We start from the raw sequence: 23982 nt of genomic DNA, 5'->3' as shown, positions 1-23982 counted from the left end.
TCCTGGATATGACGTATAGGATATTTGTCAGGTATTGTTCGTGCATTTAACATTCTATAGTCGCCACATGGACGCCAGCCATTATCTTTTTTAGGTACAAGATGGAGTGGTGAGGACCAGGACGACTCGGAAGGTGTACATATACCATTCATAAGCATTTCAGCAAATTCCTGTTTAGCTATTTTTAATTTGTCAGGAGCTAACCTGCGTGGTGTTGATGTAACTGGCGGGCCAGGAGTTGTACGTATGTGGTGTACAGTGTTGTGACTGGGGATGCGGTGTGTACCATGTGGACGAGTAATATCAGTATATTCCCTAAGTATACTGTGATATATAGACTCACCCATGATACTTTTTACCGAAGAAATGATATCACAAGACTGAGCAGGCGAAGCCGGGGTCGCAAGGGTTGTATTGTTATCGATCAAGCGTTGGTTCCTGCAATCAACAACAATATTAAAATATGACAAAAAATCGACACCGATTATCGCCCTTGTTACGTCCGCAACAACAAATCCCCAAGCGAAGTCACGACGCAAGCCTAGGTTTAATACTAAATGTACATAACCATATGTTGCAATTGTAGTGCCGTTTGCTGCACATAATTGATAATCCGATTTTGGTCGACGTTCTTTTAGATAAGTGCGAGGGAAAACACAGAGGTCACTACCCGTGTCCACTAGAAATTGCGTCTTCGTTTTCTTATCTGTTACAAATAGGCGACCATTTGTAGTGCAATCGTTGGCCGCCATTACCGATTGCCAGTTGCGTTTCCCGCCAAAAAATTGCAGGGTTGAATGCATTTTCTAGCTTGATCACCGAACTTGGCATGGTACCAGCAATTGGGGTACTTCTTATGGTTTGAAGCTGATCTTGATCGAGATTGTGATCTTTTTCGCAATCGGTTAAATGGTTGACGTTCGCTAATACGAGATATTCTGTCTAACCTTGTAGTGAGAGCGGAGACTTGTTTTGTAAGCTCTTCTATTTGCTGGTTTAGGTGATTAATAGACATACCAGAAGATGTTGCTGCCGATGTGGATGCTACTTGCAGAATTGGAGGTACAACGTCATGTATCCTGTCTGCCAACTCGGCTAGTTCTTCTAGTGAGGCTTTTGGTTGTGATGCAATAATTGACTGCGTACTTGCTGGTAGACGACTGGTCCATATAGCACGTAAAAACTCTTCCGGCACCCCAGGCCCTGCAAGATTCTGGAGATGTCTGATGAACTGAGAAGGTTTGCGATCACCAAGCTCTTCATGAACGAGGAGTTGTTTAACCTTCTTCTCTCTCGATGCTGACAATCGTTTAATAAGTTCCGTTTTAAGTCTGTCGTATTTGTTAGCCGTCGGTGGGTTTGTGATGACATCTTCTACTTCCGCTGCATATTGTGGTTCCAATTGGCTTATAGCGTAGTAAAACTTCGTGGAGTCTGCAGTAATGGTGGCTAGTTGAAATTGCCCCTCTAATTGTGCAAACCACAAAGCAGGTTTTTCAGGGTAGAATGGAGGTACCTTGACTCCCACACGGCAGGATTCCATGTTCTGTGCGCCTGGCTCAACGCTCATCTTGATAATCGTGAACAGTTTGAGGTCACCAGTAAAGCGGATGATGTTAAGAGAATGATATTTGTAGAATGTATAATGTAAACGTTTATTAATACAGTAATAATAGTAATATAATAGTAAAGAAGGAGAACAATAGAAAATATAAAAAAGGTATAATATTAAGACGATATGTGTGCCGTGGCGCCAACAACAACATTCTTTTGATATACGCATGCGCGGCCTGCGCGCGCAACCCGTAGTCGCCGAGCGCCTGCGCGTCCTGCGCGCGCATAGGTACATCAAACAAGCTGCGTGCGCGACCGACCGTATTACATATATATATAAAATATTTACGCTTGTCTGCGTGTTTTTACAAAATAAATAAAATATATAATTTTATAAGTATGCTACATCTACATGAATTCTAGGAATTCTTTATTTAATAAAAGTGATTTAAAATTTTAAATTGCCTTAAAAGTCATAGTTAAACGTGCAGTAAAATATTAAATATTATTTAAAATCGATTTTATAGGTATCTGCACTTAGTACTACTAAGTTTTCTAGACAGGTCTAAATCAGTATTCCAATTAAGATTTATTGTAATGCTATTTATTAATTAAAATTAAACAATACATTATTTAAGTTATAATATTTAGTTCCAGGAGCAGATTCAGAGGAAGCATTTGTAATATTAACTGAAGTCAGAGATAGTGCCATTGGAAGGGTAAGTATTTTAATCCAACTTAATGATGTGGTTCTCATCATCATCATCATATCAGCCTTTAACTGTCTACTGCTGAACATAAGCCTCCCCCTTGCGGGGTTTGCCAGAAGTTGCAACGCTTGGATTAGCAGCTACAGTGAGGGCTTTAGAGATGTTTTAAGAAGGACACTGTTGCCTCTCCCTTGCTTTCCCTTAGTCGCCTCTTACGACACCCACGGAAAAAGAAGGGATGGCCTATTTTATGTCGGCACCACACGGTAGTAATAATAAATAATAAATACAATATTTTGCTACCTCAATCTTAAAACTACAAGATAATATTTTTCAAGAAAAATATAATTTAAGAAGGTTAATCTTCCTTGAATTGTATTAACTCATAACGGTGTTTGAATAATTGTCAATATATATATATATATATATATATATATATATATATATATATATATATATATATATATATATATATAAATCGTTAAATAATTTTTTTTCTTGGGCCAATTTACAGATATATATTAAAAATGCACGCACTGCAAAAAAAAAAAATGTTGAATAAATTTACAATCATTAACATGAATAAGAGGGGGGGGGGAAGGGATTGTTGGTAATGGAGACTGAGAATCCCATTGCTAGCAATATACCCAACCAGGTCGACCTCCTCGCGGTTCCCCCTGGGAACTATCATGGTTAATTCCTGATGAATTCATCATGATAGGCTAACAGGCTTGTATTCATATTCATCTATCACCCTTCACTGGTGCTCCGCCAGCGTATCCCGTTAGCGCAGGCGGGGCTACCATACCATTTTCACCCATCAAAAAAAAAAAACATGAATAAGAGCTGCTTAGTAATCACTATAGTCCAAACTATTAAATCAATCCTACTATTCGAATACGAAAATTTTAATAAAATGTTTGTTATTTAATCATGCTTTAACGGATGAATAGATTTGAATGGAATTTGGTGCCCATTAAAAGCGGGTCGCCTTGAGAATGCAAACATGTTTTGCATGAGCATGCCATGTTCAGCTTATTTGTAATAATTGTGAAAAGCTTAAAAATAAATAAACCGATAAATCTACCCCTTTTGATTGTTGAATAAAGTTTAAATAATGTTGTAAAATTTTGCTGACATAGGTAATTACATGATAGTAATTTTTAAAATAGTATATCTTATACGTAAAATATTATATATACTGTATTGTCAAGCAATCTTTGTTTGCTTACAAACAATGGGCAAACTGAAAACAACGACAATTTGCATAGTACACATCATTTCGTACAAAGAGAAAACTCTAATCCTTAAATCCAATCTGAGTAATGCTATTGGGACAACAGTCTTCACAATATTGAGTTGCTACAGTTTTCTGATCCCCTAGGAATGACTACGGATTTAATAAGTTTTTCGTGTTTGCTGAAGAGTGTCAAGCTCCACTGATTTACTACTCAAACCGTAAAAATAATTAATTTAAATTTTGTTCCAAAAAACATTGAATCGTTGAAAAATTGTAATGTCTTTAAAGTTAATATCGTATAACTTACACTCAATAAACAACCAATTGAGATTCCTCTTTTTTGTCCATTCAGTTATATTTCTATTTTCCATCTTTTGTGATGTACAATACACTATATTGTACTTTGCTTTCTAAAGTAGTCTCTTAAAAGGTCACAGAAATATAAAGGAGTGGTGCTGGTTGCATATGATATGCTTACATCATTAACAAACAGAGAATAAAGAACAAAAAAAAAATAACCAAATAAACTGAATGGAAGATTGTATAATCTCTATAAAATATTCTACTTCAATTAAATATTATTTAAATTTTACAGGATTGGCCATTATATGAAGCAGAGACTGGAGATGAAGAAGTATCAGCTGATACTTTATTTTCAGCCACTGCATTACAATTGCACCGAGTACTATTAAGTAAAGCCAGAGAAGTGAGAAAGGCAGATCCAGCTAAAGCTGAGAGGTTTTCGCGTTTAGCTGAAAGAAGAGCTAATGATGGTTATATATTTCTCTTGTGCCATATTTTATTTTATTTAAAAATAATAAAAATAGCTAATTTTTTTTAAATATATCAGTAGTATCCGTTATATATGTACTTTCGTACTACCTATTATTATTTCAACCGTTAACTATCTACTACTGGACATAAACCTTCTTCATAAAATAAGCTTTGCCAGTAATTGGCATGCTTAGCAGGTGGGTTGACAACCGCAATTAGGCTTTTAGAGATGTACTACATATAGCATTTATTTATTATTATATATGGTGATATTATGAATGTTTATCTCGTAAACCTTATTATTTCTCAATTTATAACTAAAATCAAACAAATCTCAAATTATATGTTTGGGTCGTTTAAAAATAATCATCACTGGCTTCATGCTTCGAAGAGTATATAAAACCATAATCCAGCGATCTATATCAAAGGCATTTGAACTCAACAAAGGCGGTTTAGAAATTCTTGATAAAAGAAAGCTATACCTTTATACAAATAGTACCTACTAGGTATTCTGTGAGATAGTGATAAAAGAGTTAACAATATTGCATACAGTTTTGATTTGCTATTTTTTTTCCAGCTAATCGGACTGACAAAACAGCTGAAGCTATTATCGAAATTGGTATTTGTCAGTTAATGATGAATAACTTGAATAATGCACAGAAGACATTCGAGAGAGCGTACAAGATTCATACGGCAAGCAATAATATAGATGGGTTGTGTGAAACGAAAATGCACCTAGCCGCTGTCATGCAGAGGTTTGTATAAAGATAACATAACGAGTCACGGTTTAGTTAATTTATTTATGAATATTATGTGTCGTATTTTAAAGCATCCTATCTGGATTATTAATTTAAAATATAAAATAATATTATTGTCCACTGGCCATTCCCCGCGGCTTTAACCTCGTGAATCAGTATAGTTTTAGTATCCTATGAGTAAAAATATAACCTACCTGTGTATCGAATTATATTCAAATCCTTTCAGCGTGATTAAGTAATAGTAACATCCAATCATCTATTATAAACGTTCAAATTTATAAGTTGGAAAATTAATGTTTTTCCTACATATACCTAGTGATAATATTTACGTTATCTTTGTCCATCATTATATAGCAAAAAATTACATTACAAATAATATTTTTTTGTTTTGTTAATTAAATAATGAGCTGATAAAAATATTCATATTATGCAATCAGCACTTTCGATAATTTACTTCATACGAACACTCTTAACAATAACGCCTGAACGCCTTTTTATTTTGGGTAGGCAGAGACTGTAGAGTAAAACTTTTTGCTATGATTTGTTTCTACATTGCATTCTTTCATATTTGTCACTTTTGAGGCTTGACTTCTATTAAAAAATTAGGTCGTTTTATTCATGTTTATATATGATAACTAATCATTATTTACCATGTATTTAGTCGTATTAAAATAACTCTTTATGTGCTTATTATGATTATAAAAAGTGATACCTACTAAATACTGTAATTAGTTCCATATGCGATATAAAAATGTATTCTGAATTAATTATATTTCGATGCGCCATTATATTCAAATTTTAGATGCGAGCAATTGATATATAATCATGTCTATAGAATATAATCTAAATACAAACCAAGTTATTTTAACCGCTTTTGAAGGTGACGCTTTGCGAATTTGCGAACAAAAAAGTTATAATAAAGGGAAAAATGTACCTCAATAAGTTAGAGTTCAAGATGGCAATATATATATATATATATATATATATATATATATATATATATATATATATATATATATATATATATATATATATATATATATATATATATAAATAAACGACGATACTGATTGTCTGACAGGCCCATATGTCATGGCACAACTGAAATCGCTGAATTTAAGATCTTAAAATTTCGCAAATATATTCATTTTATAGCGTAGATGGACCATTAAAAAAGAATATTGAAAATTTAACTATTAATAGGGTAATTTGGAAGTTGAAAATTTGTATGAAATTTCATTAATTTTGAAGTTACACATTAGAAATTTTATAGAGCAAGAAGTAGAATACCACGTAAGCAATACCTTGGGTAAAATCTAGTATATATTATATATATTGCAGACAACATAATATTTGCATAAACTTCCATGCAAATTACAAACATTATTTGTTCTGTTCTGATAACCCCGTCCCATTTTAAATTACCCATTTGTCAGTGTGGTGGAATATATAAATAAATTAAAAAATCCCTATGTATGCTACACTTTTTTTTCGGGTAATTTTTGAGAGCATTTATTTTCTGAGCGTAACTATAATTTTCTTTAAAACTATATCATTTGAAGAGACCGAGTGAGCGAAACCTAAATTAATTTAGAAATGAATTTATGACGAGTTGATTGTTGCATTATAGGTAGTTCATAAGCGAGTTTATTACTTAATCTACACATTAATAAATTCCCTGCAATTATATTACTCATAAACTTTGGTAGTTAATTCTTCAAGCCCATAAATTTACTAAACATATGGCATTGTTTCAATAGAAGTTGTCGTGATCTTTGCAATATTATTATAGAAAGGTCACATTGATGTTTTAGGTACGTGTCCTCACAGTAATAGCTGATTCATATAAATTGAATGGCAGTTTATTTATTCGCATAACAAATAGGAATCAATTTATATTTTAGACTTATTACAACGATCTTCGACGTCATTAAATTTTTTAAACTTCTGTACTAATAAATTAATCGGTATTATAAAATAGTTTAATATCTGATGGTTTTTTTACCATTTTATTAAAAATAAAAGTTGCTTAAAATTACTATGATTATATTTTCTATAAGTGAAAATTAGCCGAGTATAACAATAACGAATTGCAAAATATAAAAAAAATAAGAGAATATACAAAAGCGTATAAATAAATAAAATTTTTTGTTTCTTACTTAAAAGGTTTAATATTCGATACCTATAATGGAAGTAAATTATTTTAATTATTTTCCAAAATTGTCTTTGTTTTTTTTTTTAACTGTGGACTATGGTTTTAAACCATCCTATAATTTTACTGTATTATTAATATATTATATATTATATTTTTTATTTCACCCATCTTACTAATACAAACCGAAACAAATTTATGCAAACATAGCAACTTCACAGCAAAACAGGAAAGAAACAAAGGCACCTAAGCAGATGGCTTTTTCAGATTAGGGGATCATGAGATGTCAGCAAAATTGCTAACAGAAATGGGCGCTCTAGCGATGGAACACAATCTAAGGCGACAGTTGGGAAAAGCATTGCATCTTCTTGGAGAACTTCACCTTCGGAGGGAGCGACCAGAACTGGGCACACAGCATCTATCTGAAGCATTCGCTTGTTTCATGGGCTTTAGTTTTCAAGAAGTATGTTGATGACATTAAACTAATTTAAGTTGTTATTAAGAATTTGAAAAGTAAATAATTTGCTTGGCACAATTTAGAGTAAATTACAAAAAAGAATTGTTTGAATGGTCGAAAACCAGTAACTTTTTTAAAGACTTTATAGATGAAGGACTGCTAGTATCGTTAGAATTCGATTGTACATTGAAATGAATAAACCACTACTATTAACAGTACTATATAACAGCGTTACCAGTCTTATAACCACTCATTTGAAGGAGAATAATATTGTCAGGTCGATCTCGACACGATTTCTTCTGTAAATTACAAATTGATAATGGGATATTGCTTTAAATTGTAACAATCTACTAAATATAGGCCTCGCCATAAAATTCCTTTGTCATTGAGAGGTTTAGCCAGTAGTTGTCATACTTGGCAGGTCGGTTTGCAGCTGCGGTTAGGCTTTGATGTCTTTTTTAAGAGGGATGCTGCTGCCCATTTCTCCACCATTAAGATCCCTTAGCACATTAAGAGGCTTATGGCACCCACGGGAGAAGGGGTGACACATTCTATGTCAGGACCGCGCGGCAAACAATCTAAGTGCTACTCGTACATGTACTTTTTGCAGGCAATCTCTGCATTGCCGATACATACAAAAACCAAGGAAAATACTGAGGGTGCCTTTATATATCAGTCTCGTAAGAAGGAAATATATGAAGAAGAGGCGGAACAGTCACGACTCATGATGGCAATTTCAGCAGGTAAATCATATATATAGAAAATGTATTTTCTCAGTGTACTATCAAAAACATTTAGCATTTTTTTGGATTAAAATATATTAATATACTCGTATTGAAAAGGGGAAGCATTTTTAATTCATCATCATCATCAAATAATCATTATTTATAAACACGTGGATGCTCATGTATAAATAAATGTTAAATAATATATGCTAAATTATTTTAGTACTGCATTATAATTATTTATGTCGGCTTTACTCACGATTTAAATTTGTTTTAAATTGAGTTCAAAACTGCTCTGGCATCCCCGAATTTAAAACGTGGGAAAAGCTGACATAAATAATTGTAATAGATGAGTAAATAGATAAATGAATAAATACAATATAGTATGACTCACGATAGCTTTTATTCAAAAATATTCTAGTACTTGTATTATTTAAGTAAAGGCTAAAGCGGAATAGTAATTAGATTCTCCAGCTCTTGATTATTATCAAGCAGTAAGGTATCAAGTTAGGCAGGTAGTCTCATCAGATGCCTAAATAACGTTATGGAATCCAAGTGCAAAATTTTGCACTCAATTTTAAGATATATGATATACTTACTATATATCGCGGCGTTTTTTACGCAATTTAGAATTATATTAGTACCTACTTATCAAAATTGTGATCAGTCTTTATAAATATTAATGTTTCATTTAAAGCCATTTAGGTATAGATGATAGATACTCTTTATTATTTTCTCCATAAAATTACAATATTGAACTTATTATAAATATAAACGATATATAAAACAAGATAACGATTATGAAACATACACATTTTCACATTTATAAGACCACAATAACTTTTATAATAAAAACAAAAGTTAGTATAGACTTTAAGCCTGCTCGTAAAATTACGAGGATTCTAAAGTAGATAATTAAAGTAAATAACCCGAGCTTCTGAGAAGTCTCATCACTTATTAGAATAAAAGTGGCTTTGAGTCGCTGTTATGTAACAGTATAATGCAATAGGCAAACGTCGCCGCGGTCGAAAGATAGTAATTAATGAATATTTATGTTATTAAGGTCAAGAACTAATGGCCGCCTATTTTAACCTCATAAGAGAAGCAGGAAGCTGTTCAATAGCACAAACAAAAACAATAGAATGGAAACTCTCTAAAGTAGGCTGGTGGGTGAAGAGACGTCACCACGACCTTCTACCATGCCTGTGTTCTGTTCACCATAGAACACCATTGGATGTGCTTAGGTATCTTAGATTATAAACTAAATTTACAAAATATATCCAATATATTCTTTATCCTACTCGTGTTTCTACCATGTAACAAATATTTACATAGCTATATTTCAGTTCGAAGGGTGATATATTGCATTGAAATTATATAAGGTTATAGAGGCACAAAACTACTTTTCAGGGATGAACATGTGAGTTACCATGAGCATTACAGAATTTTATATCCATAATGCAGTTCATTTCTACAGGCGACAGTTACCACTTTCCATCAGGTGGACTGTAAGCTTGTTTGTTATTTTGAGTTTCAAAAGTTAGATAACATGAATAAGGCTATATTACATATAAGAAAGTGATAAAACAGGTATAAGTATACATTCTAATCATTACAACTGCCAGTTATAGACTTGATATGTATTTGATTCACTTAGACGCGTATATACTATTGTATATTTTATTTCTTTTGTGAAATAGTAACTTAATGTACCGAACTATATTTAATTACTGTTTGATGACATTTGAATATTATCATATATGTCTATAATTACCTATTCTTATATTTCAATATACGAATGCAGTGCGATTTTTTAAAACATCATACTTATTTGAGTAACGAAGTGGGCAAGGCCAATTCAAAAGAAAGGAAGGGAGTGGCCATACTGTATAAACGATATAGACTATACCACTCTTTATCAGAAAGACTCTCCATTTGTTTCTCATTTGTAGTACAAAAAGTCACGCATTTTATTGTAAAAGAGTCTCCACAAGTACAGTATCTAACACCCTATTTTATGTTTATGTGCAAGGACGTTTGAATAACAAAGATCTTATTTAGCTAATTACGTCATCACGATTTTAATTTACGGATTTTATTGTTGATCCAATATTTAGACGACGTAATTTTAAGCAGTTTAGCCTGGTCTCATTTTTTCTTGAAATTTTTATATATTTTGCAATAGAATAAATTGAAATTGCATACGTAGCTGTAAAGAGACATACTCGTCTTAATATGTCTAATAATATCTCTTAACTGCTACCAGAAAAATATTATACTTTAATAATCCAATAATATAATTAACGTCAATAGAATATATAATATATGATGCTTCAATATGAAATCTAATATTGAATTATACCTTGTTCTATGAATAATATTCTGTTATTATACGTTTAGATTTAATTGGAACGTTTTAAAAGATGAATACAAAATTAGACTGTATGATTAATACTGGTCTATTCTTTTATAGGATTCAATTGAAGCTAAAAGAAGAATCAGCAATAGATAAAATGCATTTAGAATATTCAGAGACTAATGTAATGCTTGAGAGGATGAACACTGTAGAAGATATTCGCAAACTTCGAAGTAGCTACCAGAATATCACGTAGCATTAAGTCGAAAAGTTGCCTAATTCATAGATAAAATCGTATAATCTATCACCTTTTAATTTTTATAATTTGAAAAGTGATAATAATATTATTTAGTATTTTAGTGATAATGTTGATTTAACGATATCTTTTTAATTATTTTACTATTATTAGCTTATTAATTATTGTGTAAACATTCCAGTTTTATTAATAATCAATAAAACCACAAAAAGAATTGTAACGATAAAATAAATTAGAAATAAAAAACAAATATATTTAAGAACGTTTATTTTAATCTTATTACATAAAAAGTAATAGTATCTATGTACTTTTAACTAACAAATAACTTTTTTGAGCAAAATGTCAAGCAATCCTTTTACCGTCTAACCCATCTGAAATAGACTACTATATTCCGCCTTTTATAATTATAAGTAACAACACCTAATTTTAATCAGTACTGGCATCACAAAAATAAAACTTATGATTAAAATTAATTTGAGAAATAGGAGACATTAAAAAGTGCTCATTAAATTAAAACGCTTTGGCTGCCCTCTTGCGGGGTGCGAGTTTAATTTTAAATCCCTCAGCACGTTTCAAAATAATGTCAGCTTGTAATTGGAAATCTTCCTCTTTCAAATCGGAGTAAACTCGGAAATTTCTGAGTATAGTAGCTAGAATAATCTTCAGCTTAAGCATGGCATATTTTCGACCTGATTAGAAAAAGAAAAAATCAGTAAAAAAAGAAAGTCCTTAATAAGTATATACAATTATACTAGTTACAGGACATAAAATAAAAAAAAATCCAATACCCCACAGTCAGCAGGAGTGTGGATTATTAGACAATCGATGAGGTAGAGGTATGATATATATGACCTTAGATATTTGATTTGTATACGTGAGAATAATTGTTATAATTAGTTCATTAAATCGCAAGTCATGTTACATTGGTACATTATTATTTTCTTCCTGTTATTTATACAATATTTAATTATTGTTTTATGACTGTAAAGTATGTATATTCATACATATGTACATGACTTGTATATTCATGTCTATAAGTGACGATTACCATTTTCCATAAGGTTGGCCGTGACGCTAGTTGCTATTCTAAATTGCATTAAAAAACTAAAATAAATATCTCCCATGTACAGACATCGTCAAAGTTTAGACCGCAGTTACATTTTTACTATACTGGTAAGAAAAGGGTTTATAATTATCTTAAGCTGGCTATCAAAATAGTTATCAATCAAATTTGTTAAACTATTATTTATATGAAATTAACAACACAACTTACCCACGCAACTTCTAGGTCCGGCCGAAAAGGGTACAAATGCATAGTAGTGACGGTCTGCAGATCGTTCAGGTAAAAAGTTGTCCGGATTAAATTTATTAGGATTGGGATAAATATCTGGTCGGCGATGTAACTTGTACGTTGCGACTACTACAGTAGCTCCTGCAGGTATCTTTTTATTACAGGATGCTGTAAAATATATTAAGTTGTAATTTAATTAGAATAAACAAAAATTCTATGTAGTAACAGGATAAATATACAATTTGTCATTATGTTACCACTGCTTTTATTCCTTAGTATACACCAGTAAGCAAAAAGTAAATTTGAAACAAAACCTTCGAGGTAATAATAGATTAATATGCTCCTCTCAAAGAAAGAAGCACATACGTAACAGTACGTTAATTTATTTCAACAGTACACGTTTAATAATTTCTTAGTGATTTAATACCTTACCTAATGTAATATCTTGTTTGAGGTTACGACCAATTACTGGAACTGGAGGATACAAACGAAGTGTCTCCATCAAGCATCTTTCAAGATATTTCATTTCTAAAGTATCTTGGAAGGTTACAGGGCGATCTGAATCTCCAAAGATCTGATCCAGCTCTTCTATGACTTTATCTTGAATATCTTGGTGAATTCCCATCATCGACAAGAAAAAGCTGCTGCCAGCGGCTGTAGTATCGTGGCCCTAAATATATATGTATATATATTAGTGTAAAGTTATGACAATAAAATTGAACATATATATATTTTCCGTTTATATAATATTACCTCAAACATAATTGTATCCACTTGTTCCTTTATTTCCTCGTCAGAAAGAACAACCCCATTTTGTGAGCTTTCTAACAGCAGGTCCAGGAATGCTAAACGTTTTTTTTGACCAACGTCATTATCATCAACATCCAAGTCGTCTTTAAGACCAGATGATTGACCGAAGGATAAACCATCAACCGACGTTGTTTTCATAGGCAGAGTATCGTCAGCACCGTTCGTAGTGGCATTTATTTCATTCATTAGGGAAGATTTCTTTCCAGATTTATATTCTTCTTTCCTCTTCTTAATGACCTGTATATTATATAATCTTATATTGTATAAACTTTTAAATTTTTTACAATAATTTCTAAAATAACAATTTATTAAATTATATTTTTTGATATTAACATTTTGTACAAAGCCGTTTGCATGGATTAACATTACAATCTGTATTTCGATTTGGAGAATGAAATATTACCGTAAAACTACACTAACTACATTACATTGTAATTCAATGGCTTCACAATAACATATATACTATATTGTTATCTAAAAACACTACAGGCGTTCATGGACTCCAGCAATAATCCATTTATTTTCCATCAAGCAAGCTGTATGTTTATCTACAAATTTATCTATGAAAAAACAAACACTTTTATTATATAAATGTCTAAAATAATTACCTTTTTCGTTAGGCCATGAATAACACCCAAAAGTTTCTCCTGATTTTTGGCATATTGGGTGAAGTTGAACAGGAACTCTGGTCTTAGCCAAATCTTGGTATGTCTCAAGTGTAGGATGTCGCACATTTTCATCACGGCCATAGCATATTCAAACCCGCTTTCACCTTGAGTATTCTTACTAACTCCCATCGCAGTTTCTAGAATTTAATTAAATATCTCTGATGTTTTATAGAGAAAGACTGTTAACCTTCGCTGTATTTAGGTTACGCAACTAGAATAATAATCGAGTCTGATAATATCCAGTAGTCCGTTGATGGCGAATATTGGCCATTATGTACGTGTTCGCGTGGGGGGTCGCCAAAGTCGGCATCGTTCTGCGACTGCGTATAATCAGAATATAATTCACTGCAAAAACTTAAAAAAAAATAGCTCTGACACACTTATATAGCGTCACTTTGATTTCGCACATTGTTATAAAAAGTATCAAATGGATTCAGGATATGTTTATATGCAAAAAGTTCATTAAAATAGAGCTATTACTCAATCACGTTTAAAGGAAATATATAAACGAATACAAGTGTATGTGTGTACATACAAATGTCCATTAAATATAATAGAAGGAAGCAGGATAATAGTGACGAAGTTGTATATAGCCATATAATAATATTGCTGAAATGAAACAAAAGCGAACAAAACCTTACCCTCACCTTGAAGTTTGTCACATCCCTATCTAATTTTATCTGATTGTCTATAAATAACAATAAGGTACTTTTAGACAATAAATTAAATTCAAGGATGACAGTATTCGAAAGACGTTACTTTCCACTAAAAAGATTTATATCTCTCATTTGCATGATAAAAAGTACAATTACTTATCGATGTCTGTGAAATATCGCACCCAGATATCCAAAGTCTCTAAGACACCATTAATATAATTATTTTAAATCTTTAAAGTGGTTGATTATACTACAATAAAAGAGTTGAAGTGAGTTATTAGCTCTTTAAACTGATATACATATCTAAAGTAAACGACATAATTGCACACCATAAGACACTTCACGGACGTAAGTAATGCATATTGTAATTTAAAGGTCTATTTAATTCAGCTTCCTGTATTAATTCTAGGTAAAGTTATTAGATTATAATGATCTTATGTCCTATAACATCCACTTATATGGAAACTGAATCTAATTATGATCACGCAACAGACTACAGATTGTTGTTTTATTTGATTCAAGACATGCTCTACAATTACTTAAAAGCTCCATTTACGAATTTGTCTTGTAATTTTCGTGAGTCAATTTCGCAAACGGTAATAATTATAGCCTTCAAGAACACCATCTAGCGAACCAGTGACGATCGCCGTGACCTGCGTGTAGTTCGCAGTTGACTAGCTACGTGACGAGACAAATAAATTGATCTCTATATCACTTTAATTGTGCAAAGACTCCTTGAAATTGTGTATGTATCTATGCAGATTTCTTCTTATGATAGGTACTTTGTTTTAAATTTTCCGTAACTTAAAATGTTAAGACCGTGATAGCGATTTCCTGTTGTTGTGATCTAGATAAATACTACTTGTATCGTATTACCATAGTAATAATTGCAATTACTATATTCTGACTTGAATCTATATGAGCGTCAATTTTATCGATTTAATCAAATAAAACTTTTGCAATGTTAAGGCTTCCGATTTGATTCTCTATCAATTTTAATTTGAGAACCAGAATTATTTGAAAAAAGATAGAGATATTTTTTTAAATTTACACCGTAAGTATGAAATTTACTAGAAATAAACATAAAGTTGCATTACAAACTATTAGCATACAAAAAGTAAACATTAAGATAAGGAGAGCTTATAGTTAGCATTGTTGTATATAAAAAATTATGAGCTAAAGGCACTTACCTAGTAAGATTTCTACTGTGCATTCACTCATGTAATCGTGACAATCAAAGTTACTGGTCTCCTTCTTCAGTTTTTCCACTACAGCTTTAGAATTAGCATTGAATAAATCGATGAAACTCTTCAAAACATTTAAGTGGAAAGTGGGAGCGATTAGTTTACGATGAGAACGCCATTTTTGACCTAAAATGAAAAATAGTATGTATCATATATATAGCATGTAACCTCACCTGCTATCGATGTATACTGACATGGTTATAATGAAGGATGATAAGTGGAAATGAAAGCAGATCAGATAGCCCATCGTGATGAATTAACCACGATGGGTTTCAATAAAAACTGCGCGGAGATCTACCTCACAGATTACTCTTAGTTCCAATTACTAACAATCTTTCTCCTAATACATCACCCTATAGATGCTGGTGATAATCACACAGTAAACAGTACAATGGATCAGATTAGGTCTATCTAAACCAACGAGTTGGAGCCCTTTTCCAATCCAGTTGTATTAAAAAATCTATAAGTTTTATAATACACTAATCCTCGTATTTACTCTATATGTATATGTTACTAAATATACATCATGTATATACACGACGTATATTTGATGAAAACGCGAAATTTATTTCTATCTTTAATGCGATCTGTGATGTTATTTACAATGTGTCCTTATGACGATAGGCGACAATCATTTCCTATGAAAATTATAGTAGTAAAAAATATTTAATACATTCCGTAATTAATTTCACGGGTTTTTTTAATGTCTAGGATGTCATAATGAATAAGTAAAGGAACAAATACACAATAAAAGAACAATCAGTGTGATTGGTAATACACATTTTAGTAAAATATAATATAATGGTAACTAGACGATATCTGTACATGGGAATTATTTAAGAAAAATTTATATGAAGGGCTTTTTTATTTAAATAAAGTTATAACAATATATATATTTAGAAATTTTGTCTGTCTGTATATTTGTTTTGACATGAAATGATAACTACTGCACCAAATTGGATGCGGTTTTCACAGTTGTGTTTTTGAAGGACTAACTTATAAACTGGTGTGTTATATGTACCATCTAGAAGTAGTTCATTGCAATAATTGAACCACTTTTGAACTGCACGAGTACGAAAGTAAAAAAGTTATTACATAATAATAATATACCCGTGCATGTGAAGAAAAACTCAAAATTAAAACCTATGTCAATATGCCTGTTTAAGAAGATAATATATCCAACTCTTATAAGGAAAAATAAAATGACACACATACCTGTACTTATTAGCAAGCCATTTCCAAGCCAAGGTTTGAAAAATTTATAATCATCGGCTTTATCAATGTGGACATGGCTACTCAAGATCACTTCCACATCACGAGGGTCATATATGAATATAATTAGTCTTGGGCCAATCCATATCTTTACTATTCCAGAATCGTCAAAGTTGTAACTCTTCGTAACAAGATTTCGAAAAATATCTGAAATAAATTAAATAATGCTAATTTTTAGAGGAAAGAGAATGGTGAATATTAAATCTAATAACGAGAGACCTATGCCTAACAGCTGGACATTAATTACGTAAATATTTTATATTTGTTGCTTAAGTAGTTTTATGATCGTAGTACCATGTGAAGTTTTTTATTTGTACATTCGAGTATCGAGTTTAATTTTAGTTAAAATTAAGAAAGAAAATAGTTTTATGTGTACAATTTATGCAACGTATGAATATCGTGAAAGGCAATTTGTAGTGTCTAGTCTCCTTATATTTTGCCAATCTATTTGTCTTCATCGAAGTGGTAAACGAATAAATAAATAAGGAAGAAAAAACATGAGGAAAACTTACCTGCCGATCCCCCGGTAAATTCTAATGCGTTCCCCAATAGCGGTAGTCCTGGAGGTCCATCTAACTTTGCAGCTAATTCATAAAACCTTCTTCTAGACATCCTCCAGTAAGTATACCATAAAATCATAGCTGGCAGCAAAAGAGCATAAAACAGGGTGGTGGCAGACCATGTGCTTGATTGCACGACATTCTCAGCAGTGTAACTCATCTTCTTAATTTACGTTTATCTGTGAACAATAATATAATATAGTAACACATGAAAGTTTTCACGAGCGTCATATGGTAATACACGTCTATATGTGACGGTTACTTTCTATCGAATAGGCCGTCAGCTTGTTCGTTAATCTAAATATCTATATAGTATTTTTATTATATAATAAAAAATAAAAAAAGTTGCGCAAGATTATGATAAAAAATAATTTTGTATTAAGTTTCGATAACGATACTGTGAATGGTACACAAATTTATGATCCAAAGTGGTAACTAACGCCTACAATAATGAATCTATGATACTGCATAGACAGCATTTTGAATGAATATTGATCCTAACGATATCTCTCATGGATTGTCATTCCTGAGCACTATTATATTATAATGCCTGAATAATAAAATGATAACAAGAAGCAATGATGTATGTGTACTTCTAAAAGCGAAATTGGATATATAGATAGTATAGGGAAACTATTCACGTAATTGTTTATAATACATAATTATTAGCTGTGTCTACCTTCATATGACCTGTATCCTTCTCTAATACAAATACTATGTGTATGCTAAATTTTATAACGTTTGGTTGAGCTTTAAGAACGTCAAAAGGTAACAAGTAAACGAACTCATTTTTTCATTTACAATTTTAGTAAAATCGAGTTAATTGCCAGTACTTTTTCAAAAACAAAATGTACTTAATAGAAAATTATTTTACGAAATATATATTTGGCCCTACTTATTTACTATACTTTTATTTATATAGGTTCTATTTGCGATTGATATTTTTTGTTATTAGTGCTTGGTAATAGAATCATACAAAGTGTACGGTGCTTTCTCTATCTGTTCTCTTAAATTAGTTTTATATAAACAAATTATTATTAAATGTAAACAAAAAAAAAACTTTATTAAAATCTCACTTTCCAATGTAAGGCAATCTAAACAACTGAATATTTCAAGTTGAAAAAGCATTGGACATTGTTAATGACACGGTATTTCTAAGTATCATTAAATATAAGCAAATTATAATGGGGATCTCGTATATCAAAATTAGCTGTAGACTTGATCCTGCTGCTTTTCTAATTAGGTATTAGGCAATTAACACACACGGCAGCGGCTACATTTATTTTGACTTTATTTTATAATATTTTAAATTTGTAGTTTATATATTATAAACTACTAAAATACATAACTCCTGCTATTATATTAATAGTGGTAGTTAATACCCACATAATCAATTTCAATTTACCATCAATCAAAATTTAAATTTATGTTGTGATAAAAGTTTATTGAAATAAAAATCTATCTTTATTGTAATCTTCCACAGTTATATATAATTAAATATATTACTAATGTAATAGCATGTTACTGCATAACAGTACACATAGTATGCTGGCGAGTTCATTGTTATAGAATTAATTATATGGACCAAATATGGCCTGAAATTTTATTGTCACATTGTTTGTATCACAGTAAATTATCATTATATATTCTCAATTAGACACATAAAGTACATAGCTATATATTAACTATGACATTGTGATGTTCTTATTTAAATATAGGTAAGTAAAGAACAAAAATCATTAAATATTCCTAAAAGAGGTCATTTTAAAAGTGATTTAAATTAGCTACTGTATTATAATTTCAAGTTTACGTTTTATTGCATAAGCTAGAAATATCGCAAGCGTGCCTTTAAACCTGTACACTACTATATTCAAAAGGTTTAAGTGCATCACATTCGTGCCTAGTTGCATTAAATCACGTAACACATGCAATCGGCTGTTACTGGATATACCTATACTGAAGCCTTAAATGCATTGTAATCATAAGCATGAATAGCTTACATCATATATAATATTTCTACTAAATAATATCTACTTACAACATTGCGAAACGTATTGAATAACATATTTTATGCCAGATATTATAGGTATCGTTTGCAAATTTTGTATTAGAAATTTAATACGTAGTAATAATTTAAATACTAACATTATTATTTGGATATTTGTAATGATGTTTTAATATTCAGATATTTGGATATTATCGAAAATATTAATCATAGCTGAAACTTTTAATATGTACTTGTATTATACTTTAATAGTCGACATATATATTAACAAATAAAGTCAAGGTAAAGTCGTATAATAAACAAGTAACTAATATAAGCAGAAAACTTACAGTCCCTTAAGTACGTACTGTATCTTCACGCTCTTTGTCTGTTATAGAGTAGATAGAAACACCATTTACCTGAGTTTCTCTATTAATTTTTTTTCCGTTTGCCACAATTTATAAATATGAAATCGTTTAACATCACGTATTTTAAATTATATAATATAGATATCAAAATTATGTTTATGAATATATATTTATGAAAAATATTATTAGTATGTAAATTTATGGGTGTGCCTTTTTTCTAAATATTTTATTAAAAAAATTACATTACGTAGTACAATCCGACGTAATAAACAATTTAGTATAGTACACAGCACTACTATTACTATGGAACTATGACTAAAATTTATACATAAGGATTTTTTTAAGCTGTAATAATAATCAAGTGATAAAATTTTGTATACACGTACCATGGAAAATGGAAAAGGACATAAGCCACTTTTTATCTTTACAAATGGCCTTATGCCGGTCATCTAGACAAAATCGTGGATAAAAGCTAGTAATAACAAGTCACTTATATGTCCAGGTGCAAGATTCGAACATACAACCTCGACCTACAAAGCCTTCTCGCCACTAGGCCTACCAGTGTCGTCTTTAATTTTACGTAGATTATGATAGTTACTAATAAATGTGAAAGTGTGTTTGTTTGTTTTTTCTTAGCGATTTAACATTTTAACCAATCATTATGAAATTTAGTATATATCTACTATATGGGATGAGGAAGCACATGGACTTTTATCCTGGTCATTGAACATATCTCGGTCACGCAGATGATGTCTCAATTAAAAACTAGTTTAATATAATTACACAATAGCAAAATTTACATGTCATTGAACCCCAAACCGGTTACTGCTTAGAGCGTGCCATTTACCATTATCTAAGCTTAATACTCAGCTTCGCATTTGAACAGTTTATTAGATAAATAAATACAATTTTGCATACCCACCGCATTACATTACATAGCTATTTTAATATTTAATTAAACATGGAACGACAATTAAATGACAATAAATATATTATATTATTGAAGTGTTAACTACCTACTAGTATTGAATTAATTTGTTCTGTGTTACTTCAACACAACATTGTAATAAAACCATCAATTGTTAGTTTTATTGCAACCTATAAAATATATTTCCTCGAAAGACGCCTTTAAGATATTCAGTACTATATTCTATATCGACATTTATAATATATATTTTTGATAATGATATAAGTACAAGAAAACTATGCGCATTTGCCCTAATCGAAAAACTTTTTTCGAAATGGCTAACAAGCTAAAGGCTCATCTGACGAAGAGTGATAACCATAGCTTTTAGACATGAATAATAAAATGAATACAAAATACACTGTAATGCCTATTTTACCCTCACAAATTACCTTGTTATTTTAATAAACTGCAAATATTAGACGTAACTTAAGTCGGTCCTCCACAGAATTATAGAGTTAGATCTATCAGATGACCACTACGAAAATAACTCTGTGTAGTTATATAACTTCATATTTTAAACATTTTGCAACCTACTAAATTAATGAGTGGTCCATGCAACAAGGTATGGAAGTGTAACGTACACTTTGCTACTAGTTTAAAATGATGTCACAAATTTATAATGTAATAAGTAGACCATTTGAAATAGCTGACAGAGATATATATATTATTATTGCAACTGACACGATTATTTAAAAGGTATATTGTAAAAGCAAAAAAATAAAATACACGTGTAGCTACTTTGTATATTGTGTTCTTTTTTTCATATTTTAATATGCAATAAAGTTGACATACAAACTAACACATGTACCAATACAACATAAGATAATGTTGATATCGAGAAAATATAGCAATATAAATCTTTAGACCAAACTTTTAAAATAGGAAATCGTTTAACACGTTGAAACTGATGAATGAAGTATTTAATCGTCTAATAACGTTATCGAGTTTTAGTAATACTTACATAATTTATAACTGCGTAAGCTTTAAGTTATGTATTGATAACTTTTACACAACGATAATTAAATACGTATTTACAACATTTTATTTCTAAATGAGAAATCGACTAACAGATCAACAGAGTCAAAACTGCTAAAATTTAAACTTTGTATATGACTTCTCATCTTACTATGAAGATGTGGATTATGTCTACAAATGACGTCCACTACTTTATGTCAGGTAGAACATTAAAAGTTACATAAAAATTAAAAGTACCAGTCGGTCACGCGACCGATTAACTATGAAAGATTAAAAAATATTTTCTGTCACTATGTTGTTGTAACGATTATAAATCTGCAGTTATAATAAAATTATTTTTTTTATATCATGAAGACGGCAAACAAGCATACAGCCCGTCTGATAGTAATCGGTAACTGTAGCCTATGGATACCTGCAACACTAGGGGTGTCTCATGCGCCCTGCCGACCCTGAAGAAACCTTAATATACCCTTTTTGAAAAACCCAATACTGTAGTCTTTAGGAAAAACCTCGGTAAAACAATGCACAATATTTATTTTAAAATTTACGATTAATAGAAAGTGTTCAAGTTTTTACTAGAAATTACATTACAATGTTCTTCAAAAAGGTCGTATTAAGGTTTATATAGAATTAATAATGTTCATAAAATACCTCTGGTATTTTAGGCATCCATAAGATTACCATCAGACTGGCTATATACTTGTAACCACTATCACTCAAGTGGCAATACATACGTGCTTAATTCAAGGTGCTTGACTATTTTGGGGCCCTTTACATTAATATTTCATACACATACACTTTATACGATACTTGAAACTTCGTCCTCATAAAATCATCACATCTCTGTTCTCTATATCCGTGCCTTAACGTAGATTATTTAACTGTTAAAATCTCCTCAAATTTGTGTAATAGTTTAACCAAAAAATATCACAAACAAAGGCAAAGTAAATGTTGTATTATAATATTAATAAAAATAGTGCATATACCTATTAGTTTATATAATTTTGATTACACATTTTGTTTATATAATGTTTATTGTTAATTATTATTGTACTAATTAATAAAAGTACATATCAGATGAACTAGAAAATTTTGCTAAACGATTTACAAACGTTTGCCGCAGACAACAAGGTCAATAGTAAGTATTTGCGAATTTGTGACTAAGATTTCGTTGATCTGTTATTTACGTTATGCTGCTTCGACAATATTTCACAATACCAACAGCTCGCTTACAGTGGCCTAGTTGTTATTCACTATTATTGCTAAGATTATATTGCAAAATTTTATACCTAGTAGAGATATAATGTTGCGTTGTTATAAATATACTTACGATATTAATTTATCAACACATTTAGTAAATTCAATGGATTTTTTAATCATATATTTACATACTAACTGTGCTCAAGAATCTACCTAACCGAAATAAATAATAACTTATGTTAATGTCCATACAGAAAAAAACGAACACAATAATTTTCGAAAGCCGCTAAATATTACATACATACATATATATCTGTCACGTAAATATTATAAGCTCTAAACAGCCTGAATAATCTAAGTATTAAATAACAATCTTCATACCTACAAATATGTAAATAAAATATATTAAAAATTAACACACAAACATGTAAGTAAATAAATTAACAAACTCATTTTCAAATATGTAACGTTAATAAGAGAAATTAATAAATTGTTTAATAAATAATACTTATATATATTTTTTTAAGATAAATTGTGTTATTTTTATTTTATATCATTATTATTAATTTCTCTAAAGTCCTTTTTAGTTGATATTTAATAATTAATTTATATATATACTTTTATTCGTTCTTTTAATATTTTTAATTTAATTACTACAATAATGAATATGCACCTATACGTAAATAAATCCCAAAAAATATTTTTTTAATTTATTAGAAATAACATACCAATATTATATATTTCATCTTAAAAAATATATATACAAATACACCATTAACACCACTAAAAAAGGACATAAAAATTTTAATTGTCCTATAAGCAAATAAAAGAAACACTACTTCCTACCTTTTGTAGTGACCAGCCAGCACACAACACTCGGGAAACTTCATTAAAATGGTTAAGTTTAATAATATATTTATTTATATTAAAAAAACCGATCTACTTAATATGTATAAGATCTACGACGTCGTGACAGCGACTATCCGCATCACTCTCGCGCAACAG

The 23982-nt window shown here is 30.6% G+C and overlaps 2 protein-coding genes across 3 annotated transcripts in view; one reads left to right on the top strand and one right to left on the bottom strand.

Moving 5' to 3' along the window:
* The window catches only part of LOC113523616 (uncharacterized), a 17715-nt gene extending 6277 nt beyond the window's left edge, over positions 1 to 11438 (top strand). Inside the window, exons 4-10 of one of the 2 annotated variants that reach the window (XM_026909613.3) lie at positions 2206 to 2273; positions 4100 to 4277; positions 4856 to 5033; positions 7456 to 7651; positions 8256 to 8388; positions 9434 to 9614; positions 10844 to 11438. In XM_026909613.3, coding sequence (XP_026765414.2) covers positions 2206 to 2273; positions 4100 to 4277; positions 4856 to 5033; positions 7456 to 7651; positions 8256 to 8388; positions 9434 to 9614; positions 10844 to 10982 — 1073 coding nt within the window. In that variant the 3' untranslated portion in view covers positions 10983 to 11438. The remainder of the gene's footprint in view (positions 1 to 2205; positions 2274 to 4099; positions 4278 to 4855; positions 5034 to 7455; positions 7652 to 8255; positions 8389 to 9433; positions 9615 to 10843) is intronic. The other variant, XM_052902337.1, reaches the window with a different exon arrangement.
* Positions 11235 to 23982, bottom strand: LOC113523417 (cytochrome P450 4g15). The gene is made up of 9 exons (XM_026909386.3): positions 23824 to 23982; positions 17436 to 17662; positions 16867 to 17070; positions 15598 to 15777; positions 13692 to 13888; positions 13027 to 13320; positions 12706 to 12943; positions 12256 to 12441; positions 11235 to 11671 (listed from the first exon to the last, which is right to left on the bottom strand). Exons 2-9 carry the CDS (start codon positions 17641 to 17643, stop codon positions 11493 to 11495), a joined length of 1686 nt encoding a protein of 561 aa, XP_026765187.1. The 5' UTR covers positions 17644 to 17662; positions 23824 to 23982; the 3' UTR covers positions 11235 to 11492.

This window comes from Galleria mellonella, unplaced genomic scaffold (genome assembly GCF_026898425.1).
Source record: "Galleria mellonella isolate WM207_F2 unplaced genomic scaffold, CSIRO_AGI_GalMel_v1 utg90, whole genome shotgun sequence".
In the NCBI taxonomy this organism is placed as follows: domain Eukaryota; kingdom Metazoa; phylum Arthropoda; class Insecta; order Lepidoptera; family Pyralidae; genus Galleria; species Galleria mellonella.
This window is presented reverse-complemented; position numbering and strand designations above follow the sequence as displayed.

Bases quoted from the DNA above. Each gene is read 5' to 3' on its own strand.
- LOC113523417 (XM_026909386.3), bottom strand. From the start codon at position 17,643: ATGAGTTACACTGCTGAGAATGTCGTGCAATCAAGCACATGGTCTGCC. The intron at 15,778-16,866 runs GTATGTGTGTCA...TTTTCATTTTAG, and splicing joins TGGCTTGCTAATAAGTACAG to GTCAAAAATGGCGTTCTCAT. The intron at 12,944-13,026 runs GTAATATTATAT...ATATATATTTAG, and splicing joins TGGATACAATTATGTTTGAG to GGCCACGATACTACAGCCGC.